This window comes from Manis pentadactyla, assembly GCF_030020395.1.
Source record: "Manis pentadactyla isolate mManPen7 chromosome 15 unlocalized genomic scaffold, mManPen7.hap1 SUPER_15_unloc_1, whole genome shotgun sequence".
NCBI classification, from domain to species: domain Eukaryota; kingdom Metazoa; phylum Chordata; class Mammalia; order Pholidota; family Manidae; genus Manis; species Manis pentadactyla.
The window spans coordinates 4,752,287-4,771,309 of record NW_026644588.1 but is presented as its reverse complement, the minus strand read 5'-3'; the positions used below and the strand labels follow the sequence as shown (position 1 = coordinate 4,771,309).

The 19,023-nt window shown below is 44.5% G+C and overlaps 1 protein-coding gene across 7 annotated transcripts in view; it reads left to right on the top strand.

The window, feature by feature from the left end:
- LOC130678807 (zinc finger protein 493-like) overlaps positions 1 to 11,396 on the top strand; it is a 170,701-nt gene extending 159,305 nt beyond the window's left edge. For all 7 annotated transcript variants that reach the window (XM_057496353.1, XM_057496350.1, XM_057496354.1 and 4 more), the window contains one exon: positions 8,017 to 11,396. In XM_057496353.1, the coding sequence (XP_057352336.1) occupies positions 8,017 to 11,261 (3,245 nt within the window). In that variant the 3' untranslated portion in view covers positions 11,262 to 11,396. The remainder of the gene's footprint in view (positions 1 to 8,016) is intronic.
- The last annotated feature ends 7,627 nt before the right edge of the window (positions 11,397 to 19,023 follow it).

Below are 19,023 nucleotides of genomic sequence, written 5' to 3'. Positions count from 1 at the left end.
TGTGGGAGGACCGACGCCGCTTCCTGGTGAGCCCTCAGGGGAACCTGTTCTGCCCAGCACATGGCTCTGAGGCCTCAGCACGTGAAGGGTCCCCTCTCACACCCCAGCGGTGTTGCAGCCCTGGCAGAGAGACGGCAAGGTCTTCGTATGATGTGTTACATGTCCTCGGAGTCCTGTGAGGTCCTTGGTCCTTGACCTTGCTGTTGCAGGCCGAGGGGATGGCGGTTTCAAAGGGGTCCCCTTTCCCGTGGGTCTCTCCGGTGCTGGATTCCACTGGATGCCCAGCCAGTTCTTAGCCCAGGCCTGTTTGTACGGGATCTGAGGCCTCCGGTGCCTGCCTCTTCTGGCTTCCAACTCCGTTAGCTGTACTTGGAAGCCTGAGGCAGGAGGCAGGAGGATGGATGGTGGCTGTGCTTCCGTTCCTTGTGGCGCCCTCATGTCCTGTCTGCCTGATCAGGGCCCTCAGCCGTTTCTGCTGCCCTTCCTTAGCCCAGCTCTGAAGAGTGTGCGACGGGGACGTGGGATGCAGCTGCGATTGTTTTGAGCACAACCGTGAAGTCAGTGGACAGGGCGATTATCTCTGGGATCCCCAGGCCACGTGCCGAGCAGATGGCCTTAGCTGTCGGGCTCTTAGCTTGGTGACCGTGGGAGAGCTCCCAGCCCCATCACAGGTCCTAGTGACACCAGGGTTCTTGTTCACGACATCGAAGAATGTACTTCACAAACACTTAATGTAGGAGAGCCAGGGAGAGGTAAAGTGGGAGGACAGCTCCCGGCTCACACCAGGAGGGGACAAGAGAGCCTGTGGTCGTGTACTGTCTGGGGGCTTATAACATGATAAAGGGGTAGGGGCGTGGAGCTGTAAAGTGTTCCTAGATTGTTCATCCTTAAGGAGACATCAGTCTTCTAGATAGTTTTGCAAAATTAACATAAGAAGTTTACTGCACATTCCTTCCCCAGAGCAACAGCTTTTTGGTCTGGGAGCGTATCAGTCATCAATTAATTCTGCCTGTCCTGCCCTCAAGGTGGGCTGAGTTATTGTCTGTTTGCAAAGGAGTTTAAACGAAAGTGTAGGATGGAATCTTTCTCTTTTACTATGTTGTTTATGGCCGGGCTTGCTTGCCATTATTAATTGCCCAGGTTGTGAATCACCTGATCATGTGTAAAGGAGGATAAAGTGCACATAGGCCTGGGCCTTATAGCATGCCGAAGTGAATCTGACACATAATTACAATGATTAGCATAATAAAAAACATGGGCTACTTTCCTTTATCTGGGGAATATTAACTGATCTCACTGAAGAATGACTCTAGAGCTTAATGTTTAACCCTGAGTTTTGGTAGGGGGTTTCCTTGCATGTTTTTACACTGCTCTGACTATAATTATCTTGGCTTGCCTTTTCTGGGGGCCCTCACCCTACTCTGTCTAAACCCACGGTCCCTGTTTCACTAGGACTTCAGGTCCCTTAGCTGGTATTTTCTCTCTTCCACTGCTCTGCCTAGCATGGAAATGTGGAATGAGTTTGCGTGATTTTGCCTCTGAATCTTGCTTTGGAAATATGCATTCCTAGGGTCTGAAATTCTAGAAGTTTCATCCTGCTCTTGCTGGGATAATCCCCTCATGCTGGGGTTGATGCAGTGGGTTGACTTGGTGGCAGAAGAGCTGTGGCGAGGGACTCGGGCTGCAGTGTCACCCTGGACCCTGCAAAAGCGCCCCTGGAGGCTGGGGGCGTGTCCCGGATTCCGAGCTGGAAGTCCCAGGAGAGCCTGGCTGACAGGTGTGCCCAGGGCTTTCCTAGGGTTTGTGGGGTGTCGCAGGAGGAGCCCACGGGCCCAGTGACGTGGGGTCACACAGGCCACTGGTCACCCTTAGTCCCCTTGAGCCACAGTAAGAGGTGGGGAGTGTGTCCCCGGGAGTACATGCCCAAGGCCGCGTGCCCCTCCTCCCACTGCTGACTGGGCGTTGTCCCTGTGACAGTTCCGCCCCGTGTGCACCGCTATTAATTTTACTGCAGGAAGAAGGGCTGTGGGGCATCTGACGGAGGCTTGACTGCTCGTGAGGGGAGTGACGTGCTCAGTGACGTTTGGTGTAAGCCACTTCTTCTGTAAGATTCATAGGTTTTTCTCTAGATTATTTTCAGTTCTTTATATATAATTTGTTGGGTTTTCTCTAAATTTCACCAAGTTTTTATTTATTGGTGCAAATGGGATAATCTGATAATGACTCTCCTAGATTTACCATTTCTATGCTGGTGTAATGAGTTAATAATTCAGTATCTCACTGTATTTTAGAGGAAACAGCCCTTTGCTTGTACTTTATCAACTTCTCCACTTCTTTTTATAGCACCTATATTTTCTGAAAGATTTCAAAAAGTATTGTTAATTGCTTCCCTTTGTGAACTTAGGAAGACTGTAGGTCCCCGTCTTTCTTCCCCTCCGAAGGTCATTTCAGGTGCACCAGGCCCCTGTCGCCCCAGCTCCTGCTGCTGCCCTGTTCTCTGGCCCTTATTTGTATTCACTTATTCTCTCTGCAACTTGCTTTTGTTCTCTGGATGATGTTTATTAATGCTAATTGAATAATTTTTGGATAAGCGTGCATGAAGTTTCTCTGTTTCACAATAGCAACTGCACACCTACTTATACACAGAGCGTAGGAACACCCCCTGAACTCGTGGGTGTTGTTTTAAACGTGTCGAATAACTTGCATCGTGATGTACATCGCTGGAGCTCAGCAGAGGTGGAACAGGGCGTGTGTTCCTGTCTTGAGTGCAGCCCCCCTGGTCGCTGCAGGGATGGAACCCACTTGCTCTCACCCCGGGTCTCCTCCTCCCCGGCCCCGGCGGTCGCCACATGACTGTTTCTGTTTCTATGAACTTGACTGTTTTGAACACCTCATGTGAGTGGACTCAGTCTCTTTTTTTGACTCGCTTACTTCACCTAACATGACACCCTCAAGGTTTATCCTTGTAGCAAATGACAGGATTTGTGTCTTTTTTTTAAAGCCTTAGTAATATTTCCCCACATTTTGTGTGTTCATCCGTCAGTGAACCAGGGGCTGCTCCTACCTCTTGGCTAATGTAAACATGCTTCTGTGAACCTGGGGTCCGGAGAGCTGTGTGAACCCACAGCCACTTCTTTTGCCTATGTACCCAGAGGCACAGCTGTTGGGTCCCATGCTATCTTGCTCCATTCAGGCTCCTATAGACTTGGTACCACAGATGGGCTGGCTTATTAACCACAGAAATTTATTCCTCACCATCCAGAGGCTGGGCAGCTGAGATCAGGGTGCGGAATTCAGGTCCTAAGGAGGACACTGCTGGGTTGCAGGGGCCCAACTCCTGCCTGTGTCCTCTCATGGCCGATGGGGCCTGCCTAGCTCCCTGCTCGCCCTCACGCGGGCCTACCCCTGCTCATGAGGACTCTGTCCCCCACACCTGGTTACATCCCAAGTCCCCCATTTGTATTCTAGAAGGTTCGGACATAACATGTTTTAGAGGGATGCCCATCTTCAGTCCATAGTTCCCTGCCCCTGGTCCCCTGGTTCCCGAGGTTCTGTGTAGTATTCCAGGCCCAGTACATGCGTTCCATCCCAGTATCCCTGCAGGGCAGCTCAGCCTGGCATCAGCTCTACAGTCTAAATTCCAAAGTTCAATATAAACACCATCTAAATCAGATAAAGGTGTGACTTGATGGAGGTTTCGTCCTGTGGCAAAGTCCATTGACACTTTGAATTTGGAAAATGAACAAATTACCTGCTTTCTAAAACCCAGGGGTTGAAGAGGGAGAGGATAGGTATTCCTGTTCAACAAGGGAGAAGCAGAGAAAAAGGATGTGTTGATGGCCCCAGGCAGGTCCGAACCCCAGCATGGAAGTCCATGAGGTTAAGGCTAGAGGACAATCGTTTTTACTTTGTGTTCTGCCCTCCAGACCTGCTGGACAGCAGACCTACTTCCAGACCCAATGTGTCTGGGGTTCTGCCCCACCCTGGGTTCTCCTGGGCTGGGGATGAAAGCCCACAGTTCTTTGGGGAGGCATCTGGTGTGTTGAATGTGAGGCCGTGCCCTGCACTTTGAGGGGGCAGCCCTGATGACCTCTGACTTGCCTTTGGGAGTCATTCTTCATGTTGAAGAAGAGGGCGAGTTTGCAGCCAAGTAGCTCAATGGTCCTCTCCTATAAAGTCCAACCTTTCTTTCTTTCTTTTCTATCTCCTTTCCCTTCAGTTCAAACTGACAGTTTTCCTGTTGGTGTAGCTTATTGAGGCCTGTAGTTCACACCCCTAGTAACCAAACTACCTTGGCCACTGCCTTAGTGTTCTCCTGCACATGCGTCCTCATGTTTTTGCAATGGATTAGGCTGAGAATTTCCAAATCTTGACATTGCGCATTGCTTCTCAACTCATTTCTCTCATCACATTTAACCATCAGCAGTCAGGAGAAACCAGGCTGCTACTTAACCTCTTCGCTCAGAAGTCTCCTCGGCTAAATACGGCGTTTCATTGGTTGTAAGTTGTGTTGTTCAGAACTCTAGAACATGAACACCAGTCAGCCAAGTTCTTTGCCAGTGTATAGGAAGGCTCGCCTTTTCTACATTGTGCAATAAAATGCTTCTCATTTCCTTCTAAGACTTCATCAGAATGGATTTCACTGTATTACTACCACCATTTGATACGTGATTAGATATGTATTCTTTAAGAAGAGGGAAGGTTTTCTGCAGCTCTCTTCTTTCCACTCTGAGCCATCACCAAAATCACATTTAACTTTCCCTTCATGAGCCTCAGCTTAAAGCATGCACCGCAAAACGTCCAGTCCTTACCCATGACCCCATTAAAGCTGCTTCCAAAGCAGCACCCACTTCTTGGAACCAATTTCTGTCTTAGTCATTCACACTGTTATAGCAAAATACCGAAAACTGGATGGCTTATGGCAGTTGTTACACTTGTTTCTCACCATTCTGGAGATGGGAAATCCAAAACGGTGCCAGCAGGGTCAGAGGAGGATCCGCTTCTTGGCTGCAGCTCCTAACTACTCGTATCTTATCATGGTAGAGAGTGGGCCTGTGCTCTGTCCCCTCGCTGTGATGGCGCTGCTGCCATCTGTGAAGACTTGATCCTCATGCCTCCTTAACTCCCAGATGGTCCACCTCCAACTGGAGATTTGATTTCAACATGTGAATTTTAGGAAGATACGCATGTACTTCCTTAATTGCATATGCAAATTCTGTTTTTATTTTTCAAAGAACAGCTCTACTGCTTTCCATTGTGGCTACATTTTACTTTCTTACCAAGATTAAAGAAGAATTCCTATTTTTTGACATCCTTGTCAGCATTTGTTTCCTGTTTTTTTAAACAGTAACCATCCTCATAGGTGTGAAATGAGAGATTTGTTTGTGGCTATAGCAGGCATCATTGTCTTGTTCCTGATCTTAGAGAAAAGTTTTCAGTCTGTCACCCATTTAGTATGTTAGCTGAGCGCTCTTCATGTATGGCTTTTGTTATTTTGTGGTATATTTTTTCTGTTCTTAATTGACTACATGTTTTCATCATGAATGAATGGCTGTTGAATTTTTCATAAATTGAAATGATCATGTGTGTTTTCCTCGTTCTGTTAAAATGGAGTATTATGTGGAATGATTTTCATATGTTGAACCATCTTTGTCTGCCAGGAATATATGCCTCTGGTCATGGTGTACAGTCCTTTTAATGTGCAGTTGAATAAGGTTTTCAGTTGTTTTATTTTTGATTTTTGCATCATTTATCAGACATATGCTGTGTAGTATTCTTATAGTGTTCTTGTCTATCTTTGGTAGTAGAGAACTTCTGACCTCATACAATGAGTTTGGATTTGTTCTTTCCTCTTCACTTTTTTACATGAGTTTGAGAAAGATTGGTGTTAATTCTTATGCTGGGTTGAATTCTACAGAGTAGCTATCTGGTTTTTCTTTGTTTAATGTTTTTTGATTAGTTACTCAGTCTCCTTAGAATTTGACGGTCTATTTACATTTTTGATCTCTTCATGATTCAGTCTTGGTAGGTTGCGTTTTTGCAGAAATTTATCCATTCTAGGTTAGCCATTATTTATGCATAGAATTATTCAAAGTACTCTCACAGTCGTTTTGATAGTAAGATTATAATCAGTTGATTAGAATCCATTTATGAAGTTACCGCTTTTATTGCTGATTTTAGCCATTATTGAGGTTTCTCTTGGGTTTTCTCATTAATCTTGCTATGGGTTTCTCAATGTTGTCAGTCTTTTCAAGGTACCAACACTTGATTTACTGGAAATTGTTTCAAACTTTTATACATTTTTTTTGTCTCACTGTTTTCTGGGGGTAGGCATTTGAGAGCTGCAGCTTTTGAGCTGGTTTATACGTATATTCCCAAAGAATTTTTTGTTTGTGTATTATTGTTAATTTGGTGTCTCCATGGAGTACTGAGTGCCTCGAGTTTGCTCTTCTCTGTTTTCTTGATGGCCATGTCTTTTTTATTAAAGAGATTGTGTTAAGAGATTGAGGGATATGAGTTTAAGTATTTACAGAAGCCCAGCAAAAAAGGACACTATGTTTTTAACAACAAACAAGGGATCTACCCCTATCACGTTTATATATGAAATTTAAACTTCTTTTTAAAATCTTAAGTTGTGTAGTTCATGATGAAGTGAGATTCCTTTTTAAAGTCATTTGATTATATCCTTGAAATGCCCTGACTTTTTAAAATACCTCATGCTAGCTTTGTTTCCCAAATAAACTCCGCCCATCAAGCCAGGAGATGATTATTCAGAACCTGTCTCCCTACTTGGTTGTACTGGCAGCATGATTTTATTGTATCTGAATGTGTGTGTACAGAGTAAACTCATCCATCATTTCTTGGTGGGCATTTCCTGGTTTTTCTTCCCCAGTCCTGCTGAAAACATTGCCCATATCTCCCGGAATATCTCTCTATGTTTCTCTTGAATATATTCTTGGAAGTGGACCTCATGGGATAGTCATCTTGAAAAATTTCATAGCAAATGTTGTAATAGACAAAATCTTTCTCTGTCCAACATCACACTCTGCACCTTTTTTAATCTCTTCAGTTTTTTCCCCATGCTTATAGTGTAATTCCCAAAGTTAAAAATGGGATAGTAGTATTCTGCTAGTTTTTAAAACAGTTCTTTCCTACGAAGGATAGTATTTTAGTTACCGTTGTATAATTACATTTGTACAGATGTGCGAGCAGAAGCTCTGCTCCCCCTGCCCCTTGGCCCTCTGCTCCTCTCCTGCCCTGCCCAGTGCAGACATTTCCTTTTCCTCACATGGTACCTTGATTTGGGCGGAATACATTGTTACACTGTGATTTCCAGACACAGTTAGTTTGTACTCCTGAGCTCCCAGTTACCACAGCACTTCTTTTACCCTCTTTCCCCAACAGAGCACGAATCACAACATAAAAAATCTTCCCTTTTTATCCACTGAACAACTTTCTCCAAACACGATCTAATTTCGTATGTGCAGGGGTGATGTCTCAGTAACCATTCCCAGGAGCGATGGCTGAGTAGTTCTATTAGTGATTCAGCTCAACTCTTGTATTTCTTCCCTTCAAGTATTTCTTTCTAAACTGCTGGTATTTGTTGTAAGGTTTTGTAGGCTGTACTGCCTGGGTGGGCAGTCATTCTTAAGAACGTGTCAGCAGGTCTAGGATCAAACTGTGTTTTCCTCACAGTAGTATGTTTACTGCCAGTTGGCATGTGCTTTGTGGTCAGGGTGGAAAAAACACCATTTTAGAGCTAAAGTATTTGCATAGCATGAGTGTTTCTGTCACAGAGTGCTTGAATCTAAGTTGTAAAGTTGGATTATGTGTGAGCACTCTTTAGTGTGAAGCATCCTATCCTAGTGTTCCCCAAAATTTGAATATCAAATTTTGTTTGGGAAGTTTCAGAATCTGTTCAGTATATCACTTTTCATGTAATATTATACTTTCAGCATAAAATACTTATTTTACAAACAAATTAATGGGATACCTATCATCCTTTAAATGTTACAGATATTACTTCTACCCATATGATCAAGAATTTACAACCAAAGGAGGTTGACAATACAGGAATATCCCAGACAGTGAGGCTGGGGAGACATGTAGGCCACGAAGTCGAAGATTTGAACTTTACGGAAATCCAGGAAAATCCTCACGACATTGAGTGTCACTGGAAAGATGAAGAAAGAAATCACAAAGGAATGCCTATAATACATAAAAATCATCTCCCTGTTAGAAGAGATCAACGTAGCAGATGGGAGGAAGGAAAGAAGCCTGTTGACAGTCAGCTTGGAGTAAACTGCCCGGATGAACTGTCTGTATTTCAAATTGAAGGGAAAATTCATGGATGTAATAAAGTGCAGAAGTCTCTCAGCAGTATTCCCTCATTGTCCCCACCACAAAGAATCCCTCCTAGTGTCCAAAGCAACAATACTGAAAAATATGGCAGTGATGTTGTGCATCCTTCAAAAGAGACACAGGAGCAGACAGCCCACGAGGGAGCAACTTACCAATGTCTCGACTGTGGCAGGACCTTTACTGAAGACTCACACCTGACTGGACAGCAGGTGATCCATCCTGGAGAGAAACCATGTAAGTGTGGGTGTGGCAGCGTCTTCAGTCAGAATGCAGACCTTGCAAGTAATCAGAGAATTCATACTGGTGAGAAACATTACAGATGTAATGAGTGTGCCAAGAACTTCCTTCAAAATCCATACCTTGTAAATCATAGAATCCCTACTGGAGAGAAACCTTACAAATATAATGAGTGGAACAAAGCCTTTAGTGTGCCTTCAAACCTAATGAACCATCAGGTGAGCCATGCTGGAGAGAAACCTTACAGATGTAATGGATGCAAGGAAGCTTTTTCCCAAAGTTCCATACTTGTAAAACATCAGAGAACTCATAGTGGGGAGAAACCACTCAGAAGTAATGAATGTAGTAAAGGTTTTATCCAAAGCTCAAGCCTGTCAAGCCTGGTTGACCATCAGAGAAATCATACTGGAGAAGAAACAAACAAATGTAATGAGTATGGCAAAGCCTTTAATGTGCATTCAAGCCTAACAAAACATCAGGTAATTCATACTGGAAATAATCCATACCAACAGAATGAATGTGCTAACAGTTTTTTCAGGCATTCACACCTTAGGATTCCTGAGAGAATTCATGGAAATAAACCTTTCAAATGTAGTGAGTGTGGCAAAGCCTTCACTCATGCCTCACACCTCGCTGCACATCAGATAACCCATACTGAAGAGAAACCATATAAATGTGACATATGTGGGAAAGCCTTCCGTAAAAATTCATACCTTAGAAATCATCGGAGAACTCATAGTGGGGAGAAACCATACCAATGTAAGGAGTGTGGCAGAGCCTTTAGTTGGAGATCAATCCTACTGAAGCATCAGGTAATCCATACTGGAGTGGGACCTTACAGATGTATCGAGTGTGGCAAAGTCTTCAGTCACTGCTCAAAACTTAAAATTCACAGTAGAATCCATACTGGAGAGAAACCCTTCAAATGTAATGAGTGTGGCAAAGCTTTTACACAAGGCTCACACCTTACCAATCATCAGGTAACCCATAGTGCAGAGAGACGTTTCAAATGTGATGAGTGTGGCAGAGCATTTAAGTTGAGATCAACCCTCACTAAGCATCAGAAAATCCATAATGTAGAGAGAGCTTACAAATGTCTCGAGTGTGGAAACGCCTTCAGTCGAAAGTCAAAACTTACAAGTCACATGAGAATACATACTGGAGAGAAATCATTCAAATGTAATGTTTGTGGCAAAGCCTTTGATACGAGATCAGCCCTAACTAAGCATCAGGTAATCCATACTGGAGAGAGACCGTACAAATGTATCGAGTGTGGCAAAGGCTTCAATCACACCTCACAACTTAAAATTCACAGTAGAATCCATACTGGAGAGAAACCTTTCAAATGTAATGTTTGTGGGAAAGGCTTTGGTGTGAGATCAACCCTAACTAAGCATCATCTGATCCATACTGGAGTGAGACCTTACAAATGTATGGAATGTGGCAAAGGCTTCAGTCAAAGCTCACAACTTAAAACTCACAATAGAATTCATACCGGAGAGAAACCTTTCAAATGTAATGAGTGTGGCAAAGCCTTTACTCAAGGCTCACATCTTACCAATCATCAGATGTCCCATGCTAGAGAGAGACATTTCAGATGTAATGAGTGTGGCATAGCCTTTCGTGTTAGATCAATGCTAATTAACCATCAGGTAATCCATAGTGGAGAGATGCCATACAAATGTAATGAGTGCGGCAAAATCTTTAGTCGAAACTCAAAACTTCAAAATCACAGGAAAATCCATACTGGGGAGAAACCTTTCAAATGTAATGTGTGTGGTAAAGCCTTTGCTCAAGAGTCATACCTAACCAGTCATCAGGTAACCCATACGGGTGAGAGACCTTACAAATGTAATGTGTGTGACAGAGCCTTTAGTCTGAAATCAACTCTAACTAATCATCAGGTAATCCATACTGGAGAGAAACCTTACAAATGTCATGAGTGTGGCAGAGCCTTTAGTTGGAGATCAGCCCTAAGTATACATCAGGTAATCCACACTGGAGAGAGACCGTACAAATGTAATGAGTGTGACAGAGCCTTTAGTTGGAGATCAACCCTAATTAGGCATCAGGGAATCCACACTGGAGAGAAACCTTACAACTGTAATGAGTGTGGCAGAGCCTTTAGGTTTAGATCAACCCTAACTATGCATCAGGTAATCCACACTGGAGAGAGACCGTACAAATGTAATGAGTGTGGCAGAGCCTTTAGTTGGAGATCAACCCTAACTGTGCATAAGGTAATTCACACTGGAGAGAAACCTTACAAATGCCCTGAGTGTGGTAGAGCCTTTAGTATGAGATCAGCCCTAACGATGCATAAGGTAATCCACACTGGAGAGAGACCTTACAAATGCCATGTGTGTGGCAAAGCCTTTACTCAAGGCTCACACCTTGCCACACATCAGGCAGTCCATACTGGGGAGAGACCTTACAAGTGCAATGAGTGTGGCAGAGTCTTCAGTCAGAAATCACACCTTGTATGTCACCGGAGGACTCATACGGGAGAGAAACCTTACAAGTGCCCTGAGTGTGGCAAAGCCTTTACTCAAAGCTCACGCCTCACTGCACATCGGGTACTCCATAGTCAAAAGAAACTTACAAATGCCACTGAACCTGGCAAGTCTTTTAGTATTGCCTTAAAGTCAGGCTTCACCAAGTAGTTAATACGGGAATGTTTTGACTTACTGCTCACTCTTCACTAGACAAAACGTACCAGCTGCTGATGCCTAGAGCGCGATGCCTGCACTCCCTCCCTGAGTGTGTGATCTGCTTTATTAAACTACCCTTTGCTTTTACCTGCTTGACTTGGTGGTGAATTCTTTCTCAATAAGAATCACAAACACTCCTGCAGGGTTGGTATATTACCTAGCATGCAGGGAGATCTCCCCAGGTTGGATTGCCCGACTATGTTTTTGTGACCAAGAATGGACTTTTAACATGATACTTACTAGCGGTGTAGTCATTAATCAATTGAGTAACATATCCTGGACAAAGAACAGCCGTGTAGAGCATAAACATACCAATAAGTCACTTAAATGGATAATGTCGGGTTCAACGTGGTCACCTAGACCACACTGTTCTTGAGAACTTCAAAGCAAATTATTAATCACCATATGTACCATGTCTTATACCAACCCATATTCAGAAGGCCCTATAGAAAACCCAGACCCTAAAATGTTTAAACACACCTCTCTCTCTGCAGTGGCCTGCATGCCTGAGCGTATGATGCCTTTAAACAACACCGTCTTTTCCTTGAAAAAAATACATGTCCTAGAGAGAAACCACAGAAATGTAATGCATGTTGCAAGGACTTGATCCAGTGTTCACAAGTTGGCGGACATACTGGAGCAATACCTTCAATGCAGTAAGTGAGGCAAAGCCCTTTGAGTTCAAGAACTATTCAGCAACATGGAAACCATATGAATTTATGTAGTAGAGGCTTTATGGAGGCAACACTGCAGTAGATGTCATACATGTTTGAGAAACCACAGAATACTGCTTGGTCAGGCTTTTACCTAAAGATCAAAATGGGATCATCAGAAGGTTTATGTTTTAGAGTAAACCTTGCAAATGTAATGGATGGTGTAAGGCTTTTCCTCAAATGTCCACACCTCTGGAGGAGTGGGACTACTTTTGAAGGACAGAAACTATACACACACTGATCGTGGAAAGGCCTTTAAGAGATAGTGAGTCAATTCATACTGGAGAGAATCCTTGGAAATATAATGAATTTGGTAAATTTACCAGTTCTCACAACAGACCACACATCAGAGTCTGTAGTAGGAAATAACTGTCTAGTTCTCCAAGACTAACGATGTAGTACATCATGCAGAATAACTGTCAGGCAAAATGTGTTAGAAGTCATAACATGGTGTCTCTCAGGAATGAGGGCATATGTGGACATAGTCCATTATCTTTAGTATATCAAATACTTGTTCTTGAGAAGGCTACGTTACTATTGATGACTTTCAACCTGACCTGAAGTTAACTGTGTTGATCTTAAGTGCTGATGTGTTCGCAAGACAAAAACTCTTGCAGGTTTTTCATATTGATTGCTGGGAAGGAATCATAAGATGAAAGGGTCCACTTCATTAGGTATGTTCCCTGGAAAATAAGGACACTGAATTTACAAATTCATTGTGTGAATCAGCTTTAAGTGAGATACAGAATAATATAAAACTATACATTGCCATGCTTATTATGTCCATGAACTTTCTGGAATAGCCATGTGAGAAAGGGTTATTGCAAAGAGTGTTGTACAAGTGAACAGAGCAGGCCAGGACATGAAGAATGGCTTGAACTGGATAGAGAGTGATAGGTAACTAGAGAGTGGTTATGTGGGAGCAATAATGCAGGGGAGACGGCTGTCACTTTCTGTGTTGAATGGCACTGTCTGTTCTGTATCAAGTGATTAATGAAAACTTTAAACGTTTTATCAGCAGAGCAGTCACTGGAGAGTTCGTTTACAGATCCAGGATAGTGTGCGCATGTGTCTTTCTCACATTTAACTGCTGGTGTTAGGTTGTTTCTGTTTTTGTTCTCTTATAGTCTCTTGTTTTCATTCGTAAAGTTGGACTCATTTTTATAACTGTGAATGAGTCATGTTCTTTCTACCAACTCAGTTTTATCCCACTCTGGAGTAGTTCCTCCCAGAAACTTGACAATGCATTTTAGCTTCTTTGTTCAAGGAATCTGTCACAATTCATTTCCACTGTGGAATTACACATATGATTTGGGGGTTATGTGCTCATAATTTTCACTTGAGTTATTTTCTTCACACTCTGCCCCAGGATATTGATTATTTGGTTGGAAAGAGCACAGTTTTCTTTATGCTGAGTTACTACATTCCTTTTCCTGCTGCACCTGTAGGTTCCATTCTAGTATGTGGGTGGTGAAAATGCTTGTAAAATAGTATTTAGATTAATTGCCTAAGATGTTTTTACACCAGTTTAATGGCACTTAATGTTCGGAAAGGTTTATTAGATAATACATATTACTAAGCAACTTCATCAGAAGAGCATTTTTCCAAAGGATAAAATGATGTTATGGTAGCAAGTGAAGTTACATGAGTCATTTTTAACTAGTGAAAAGTTTTAATACAATATGTCCTTACCACATTTCCCTTCCACACATTGTGACCTCGATGTTATGTTGAATGTACATATTTTCCCCTTTTTTACACCACAGGATACATTAACCATGAGATTGTATTGAGGCCTCTGGATGACAGGAAAATGCAAAAAAGGCAGTGGTGGGTATAAAGTAGAGCTTTATATTTAAGAAGGAAGAGTTCCTTTAGGACTTGGATCAACGAAAGACATAGACGTCAGGGTGATTGGCTCTGGTCAGGTGCTTGGAAATCAAGTGTGTGAAGGCTGACAAGCATGCCCCGAAGCAAATGAAAGTACGGGTAAGAAAGTCCCCAGGATTCCAACCCTAGTTGGTGACAAGGGGAGAGTCTCCATCTGCAAATGCTTGGGGGCCGTGCTGCCCTTTCCCAGTGAGTGGTCTTCATATTCAGAGCCAATCTTGCAGGGAAAAGGTTTTCTGCTATTAAATACCATGGCAGCCAACATGCAGTATGTTCCTTTCAGAGTTTGTTCCCTTCCAAAAATAGTAGATTTACCTTTCGTAAGTGATCTCAACTTTGATGGTACATTGTCTTTTCTGTCATATTTGAAGTAAGAGTCGCTTAATTTATGTGGAATAACTGGTTGAGTCAACTGTGAGAAATAAGAAATGACACACTCTTCTCCAGGTGAAGCAACTTAGGACAAAGACAGGTTTCAAGAATCAGTCACATCCAGCAAGTGGCTGAATCGGAATTTGAGTCCATCTGTGTTGTCTGCCTGCAATCCAAGTGTTACATACAGCAGTAATAGTGTGACTTTGGGTCCCTGAACCTGATTCCACTGTGTGTAAGTGTGGTAGGGGGTCTTCCCACCCATAACACCAAGCAATTCTCAAAAAACCAGCAGGATGTCAGAGAACTCAATTCTGTTATCTGCCTGGAGAGAGAAGCAGATTCCCCCGGTGAAGGTCGCTGTCAAAGAAGACGGCCCTCTGTTCCCCACTGCAGACACAGGCTGCAAGCCCCAGGCAAGTTACCTGTGCTTTTGACCTACTGGCTACAGATTGGAGGTCCAATTACCTCCTCCTTAGGTTCAGTTAATTTCCTAGGGCAGCTCAGAACTGGGGAAAACAAGTTTGCCAGTTTCATAAAGGATACAAGTTAACGGCCAGATGAAGAGATGTTACAGGGTAAGTTCTCAGATAATGGAGCGTCTGTTCTGGTAGAGCTTGGGGCCTGGCTCAGTGGTACATGGAGGCATTCCTATTCCTGAAGTGTGGATGCTCTCGTCACATGGAAGGAGGAGCCAATAGCTCGATTAGCTTTTCTCAGGGCTTTTTGTGAGGCCTTCACTGCATAGTCGTCTTTGACTAAATTATTAGCCATTGGCTGATTTGAGCACCAACCCCTGCCCGTGCGTGGGGTCCTGAAGTCTCTCATTAACATGACAAGCATCTATTTCACCTTTAAGACCCAGCGTTTTCAGGAACTGGATGAAGACCAAATATGCCTGAAAAATACATCTATGGTCACATGAATGGCCAAATATGTATTTCGTATGATTATACTACCGTCCACTCCCAGTCTTCAAACACAGATTTGTTCTGGCACATGATCATGCCCATCGCAGCACTCACATCTGGTATGGCGTTCACACAACAGAATGTTAGGACCAGTGCAAGTAGGCCTGACATTTGGAGAAGCCAGCGTTGGCTGGTGACAGATTTTAAAGAGACAAGTCATTTCTTCTATGAAGTCTTAAGAGCCCAGGTTCTCCCATAAAGATGTAAAGCCCACCCATATTTAATTACCTGGTGTGGCCAGTGAAAAAGCCAGACGGCTCCTGGCATATGACTGTGGATTATAGAGAACTGAGTAGTCACTCCCCCTTTGCATGATGCTGTCCTCTGTATAGCAGCCCTTATGGACACCCTCAGTCATGAACTAGGGACGTATCACGTTATGGACATTGCTAATGCCTTGTTTTCTACAGCACAGGAAAGTGAGGAACAGTTTGCCTTTACGTGGGAAGGCCGGCAGTGGACATTCACTGTCCTTCCACGGGGACACCTCCACAGTCCCACCATCTGTCACGGACTTGTAGCCCAGGACTTGGCCACATGGAAGAACCCACAAACAGTGTGGTGGCTGTATCACTGCATTGATGAGATGCTCACATCTGATTCTCTTGCACACTTAGAAGGGGCAGTTCCTAGGCTGCTGCAGCATCTACAGGAGAAAGGATGGGCTGTGACCAGCACCCAGGTTCAGGGACCTGGGTTTTCTGTAAAGTTGCTGGGAGTTGTCTGGTCAGGTAAAACTAAAGTTATTCTAGAAGCAGTCATAGACAAGGTCCAGGCTTTCCCCACCCCTACCTCTGTGTTAGTATTACAAGAGGTTTTAGGTCTTTTGGGCTACTGGAGAGTGTTATTTCACACTTGGCACAAATTCTGAAGTCCTTATACTGTTTAGTACGAAAGGGCATCAGGTGGGACTGGGATGAGACACGTGTAGCTGCTGCTCCTGCTGCCAAGCGGGCAGTCAAGGCCGTGCAGGCCTCGCGTGTAATGGGCTCAATGCCCTGTGAGCCGGATGCTCATGTAACTGGAGATGGTTATGGTTAGGGACTCTGGCAGTGCCTTGAACAGACACGCCAACATATTGGATTCTGGTCACAGCTCTGGAAAGGAGCAGAGGTCCAGTATATCTTGATAGAAAAGCAACTGGCTACCGTGTGCCATGCCTTGTGGACTACAGAGCCCATTAGTGGAACTTCTCTGAGAAAGGTAATAACCATCTATCCCATTGTGTGGTGGGTTGGAATGACCCAAAAGCCACAGAGCGGCATGGCACAAACATTGAAACTGGCCAAATGGGGAGCATATTTACAGCCTTGTAGAGCCATCTCCACTAGCCCCTTAATTGGAGACCTCCAGGGCTTATTGGGGCCAGTGACATACACCAGTGAAAAGCATACTTCAACTTTCTTTGGAGCCATTAGTAGCAGAGAATCCTTACCAGGAGGGAAGAACCCCTGTACCTGAAGATGCGTGGTGCACAAATGGCTTCAGTTGTGGGCAGCCCCCACAGGGGAGGGCTGTGGCTTTCCACCCTAAGACTGAGGCATTACAGATGCAATATGGTGAGGGGAACAGCAATCAATGGATAGAGTTGTGGGTAATGTGGCTCATGATCCCCTGGGAACCCTCCCCTATAGTTGTCTGCACTGACAGCTGGGCTATCAGGGCTTGACCCTGTGGCTACCAACATGGTACCATGCCAAATGGATGGTTGGTCACTGTCCCCTTTGGGGGCAGGAGTTGTGGCAAGACCTATGGGCCTGTGGCCAGACCAAAATAAAGTATATCATGTGACCAGCCATCTGCCTTTGGCATCCCCAGGGAATGCTGAAGCAGACACACTGGCCCAGGTGTGTTGCCTAGAGGGAGAGTCTGCCTCTGATGTGGCCCAATGGTTACAACGTTAGTTGGATGTGGGCTGTAGCCCGTAGGTGGGGCTTGCCAATGACCTATGAAAAAGTCAGCAGAGCCCAGAAGGAGTGTCTTGTGTGCTCTAAGAGGGACTTACACCGAGTCCCACAGCAACATGGGACAATAGTACGGGGGCTAATACCCCTCATCAGGTGACAGACTGTATTGGGCCTCTGTCCATATCAGAAAGGTATCGATATACCATTACTTGTATGAACACCACTACTGGAGTGTTTGTTGCTTTTCCTCCACATTGTCCAGCTCAGCAAACAACCAAAAGGGTCTTAGAGCATCTGTATGCAGCCTATGGCCAACCACAGGTGACTGAGAGTGTTCATGGCACCCACTTTACTGGAGATACATTACAAGAATGGGTGCAGCAATTGGGGATAAGGTGAAAATACCATGTACCATATAACCCTACCAGGACAGGTATGATAAGAGAGGTACAATGGTTTGTTAAAATCTGGCCTGAAGTCAGACACCAGTGGTCTATGGGGCTGGTCAGTCCCGTTATGGACATTGCTGTGGCATTTGAATGAGAAGCCCTTGAAGGGGGCGTTGAGCCCCATGGAGATGCCCACATACACTGCTGCCTGTCCTATACAACTGCATGTACAAACCGAGGAGGAATGGCTGAAGTGGGGATTTGGCGAGCAGAATAATACACTGCTGCCAGTACCAACTGCACTAAACCCCAGAGACACTGTTGAGTGGATGTGGCCCTGGACATTTCAGCAGATAGACCAGCAATGGCTGACCCTTCTGGCACCTTGGGGACAAGGCCTGGAAGCTGGCCTCCTGTGTGTTCTTGGAGTAACAGAGTGGCCCCCAAAGATTACAGTACCGTACTCAAAATGGCCTGAAAGAGCATTTTCAGGGGAGTGTTGCTTTATCATTATGGCCGTGCACATACCTCCCACAGCCCTGCATACTGACCCATCTGTAACTCCCACAGGGAAATGGGTGAAGTTCCGGTACGATCAACCTTTACGGGACCCATTCTTGCCACTGGCCTATCACACAGCTGGTCTCTTGAATGCATCCTTCCCCGAGGGAAAATATTTCCCATGTTAGTAACATTAAAAATGTATCTTTTCATCCTTAAGGTTATTCTCTAATACAGCCTTTATGGATTGGGCACGTCCAGACAGAAGCTGATATCCTGGGAAGGAATCAAAGCAGGAAATTTCTTGTTAAGTTAAAAGAAGAAACTTAATGTCTTATCAAAGATGTACATTCTGGGACCATTTGGCAGGTCCGCACCTGGCCCTTCGTCGCTTCCCTGAAAATCCTCCACACCCTATAAAATCCCGGACCCTAAACCCTCAGGTGTGCACCTCTCTCTGAGGTCGCCCGCACTAAGTGTGTAACTTTAATGAACCTCTTTCCCGACCTTTCAGTGCGCTCCTCTCTGAGGTCGCCCACGCTCTTTCTCCAAGTGTGCGCCTTTTGCCTTAAACTCACTACTCAACTTAGTTTTCTCTTTGCACTTTTCCAGTGGTGTCTTTGTTTCGTCATTCTAAACCTCCAAATTTAAGCTTAAATCTTCACTCCCTGTGTCCTATTTCTGATAAGTAAAGAGTGGCTGCTGAGAGTTCCGATCTGGGCTTGCAAATTACTGTCGCCTGGGTGACCTGGATGGACCTGCAGCTTATGGTCATGCTCTTTGGTAGCCTGCCTGGAAGTCTCCTTTCTTTGCATCTAGGAAATTCCCAGAACATAACTTCACTCTGTCCAGTGCTTTGCGGCTCCCCTAAATCCTGGGTGGTGGGGGCTCAGTTCCCAGTCCGTGCAGATCCAGTGGACACTGGACACCAGGTGACACTGGCTTACGAAGTGAGCAGGGGATGTGCCCCA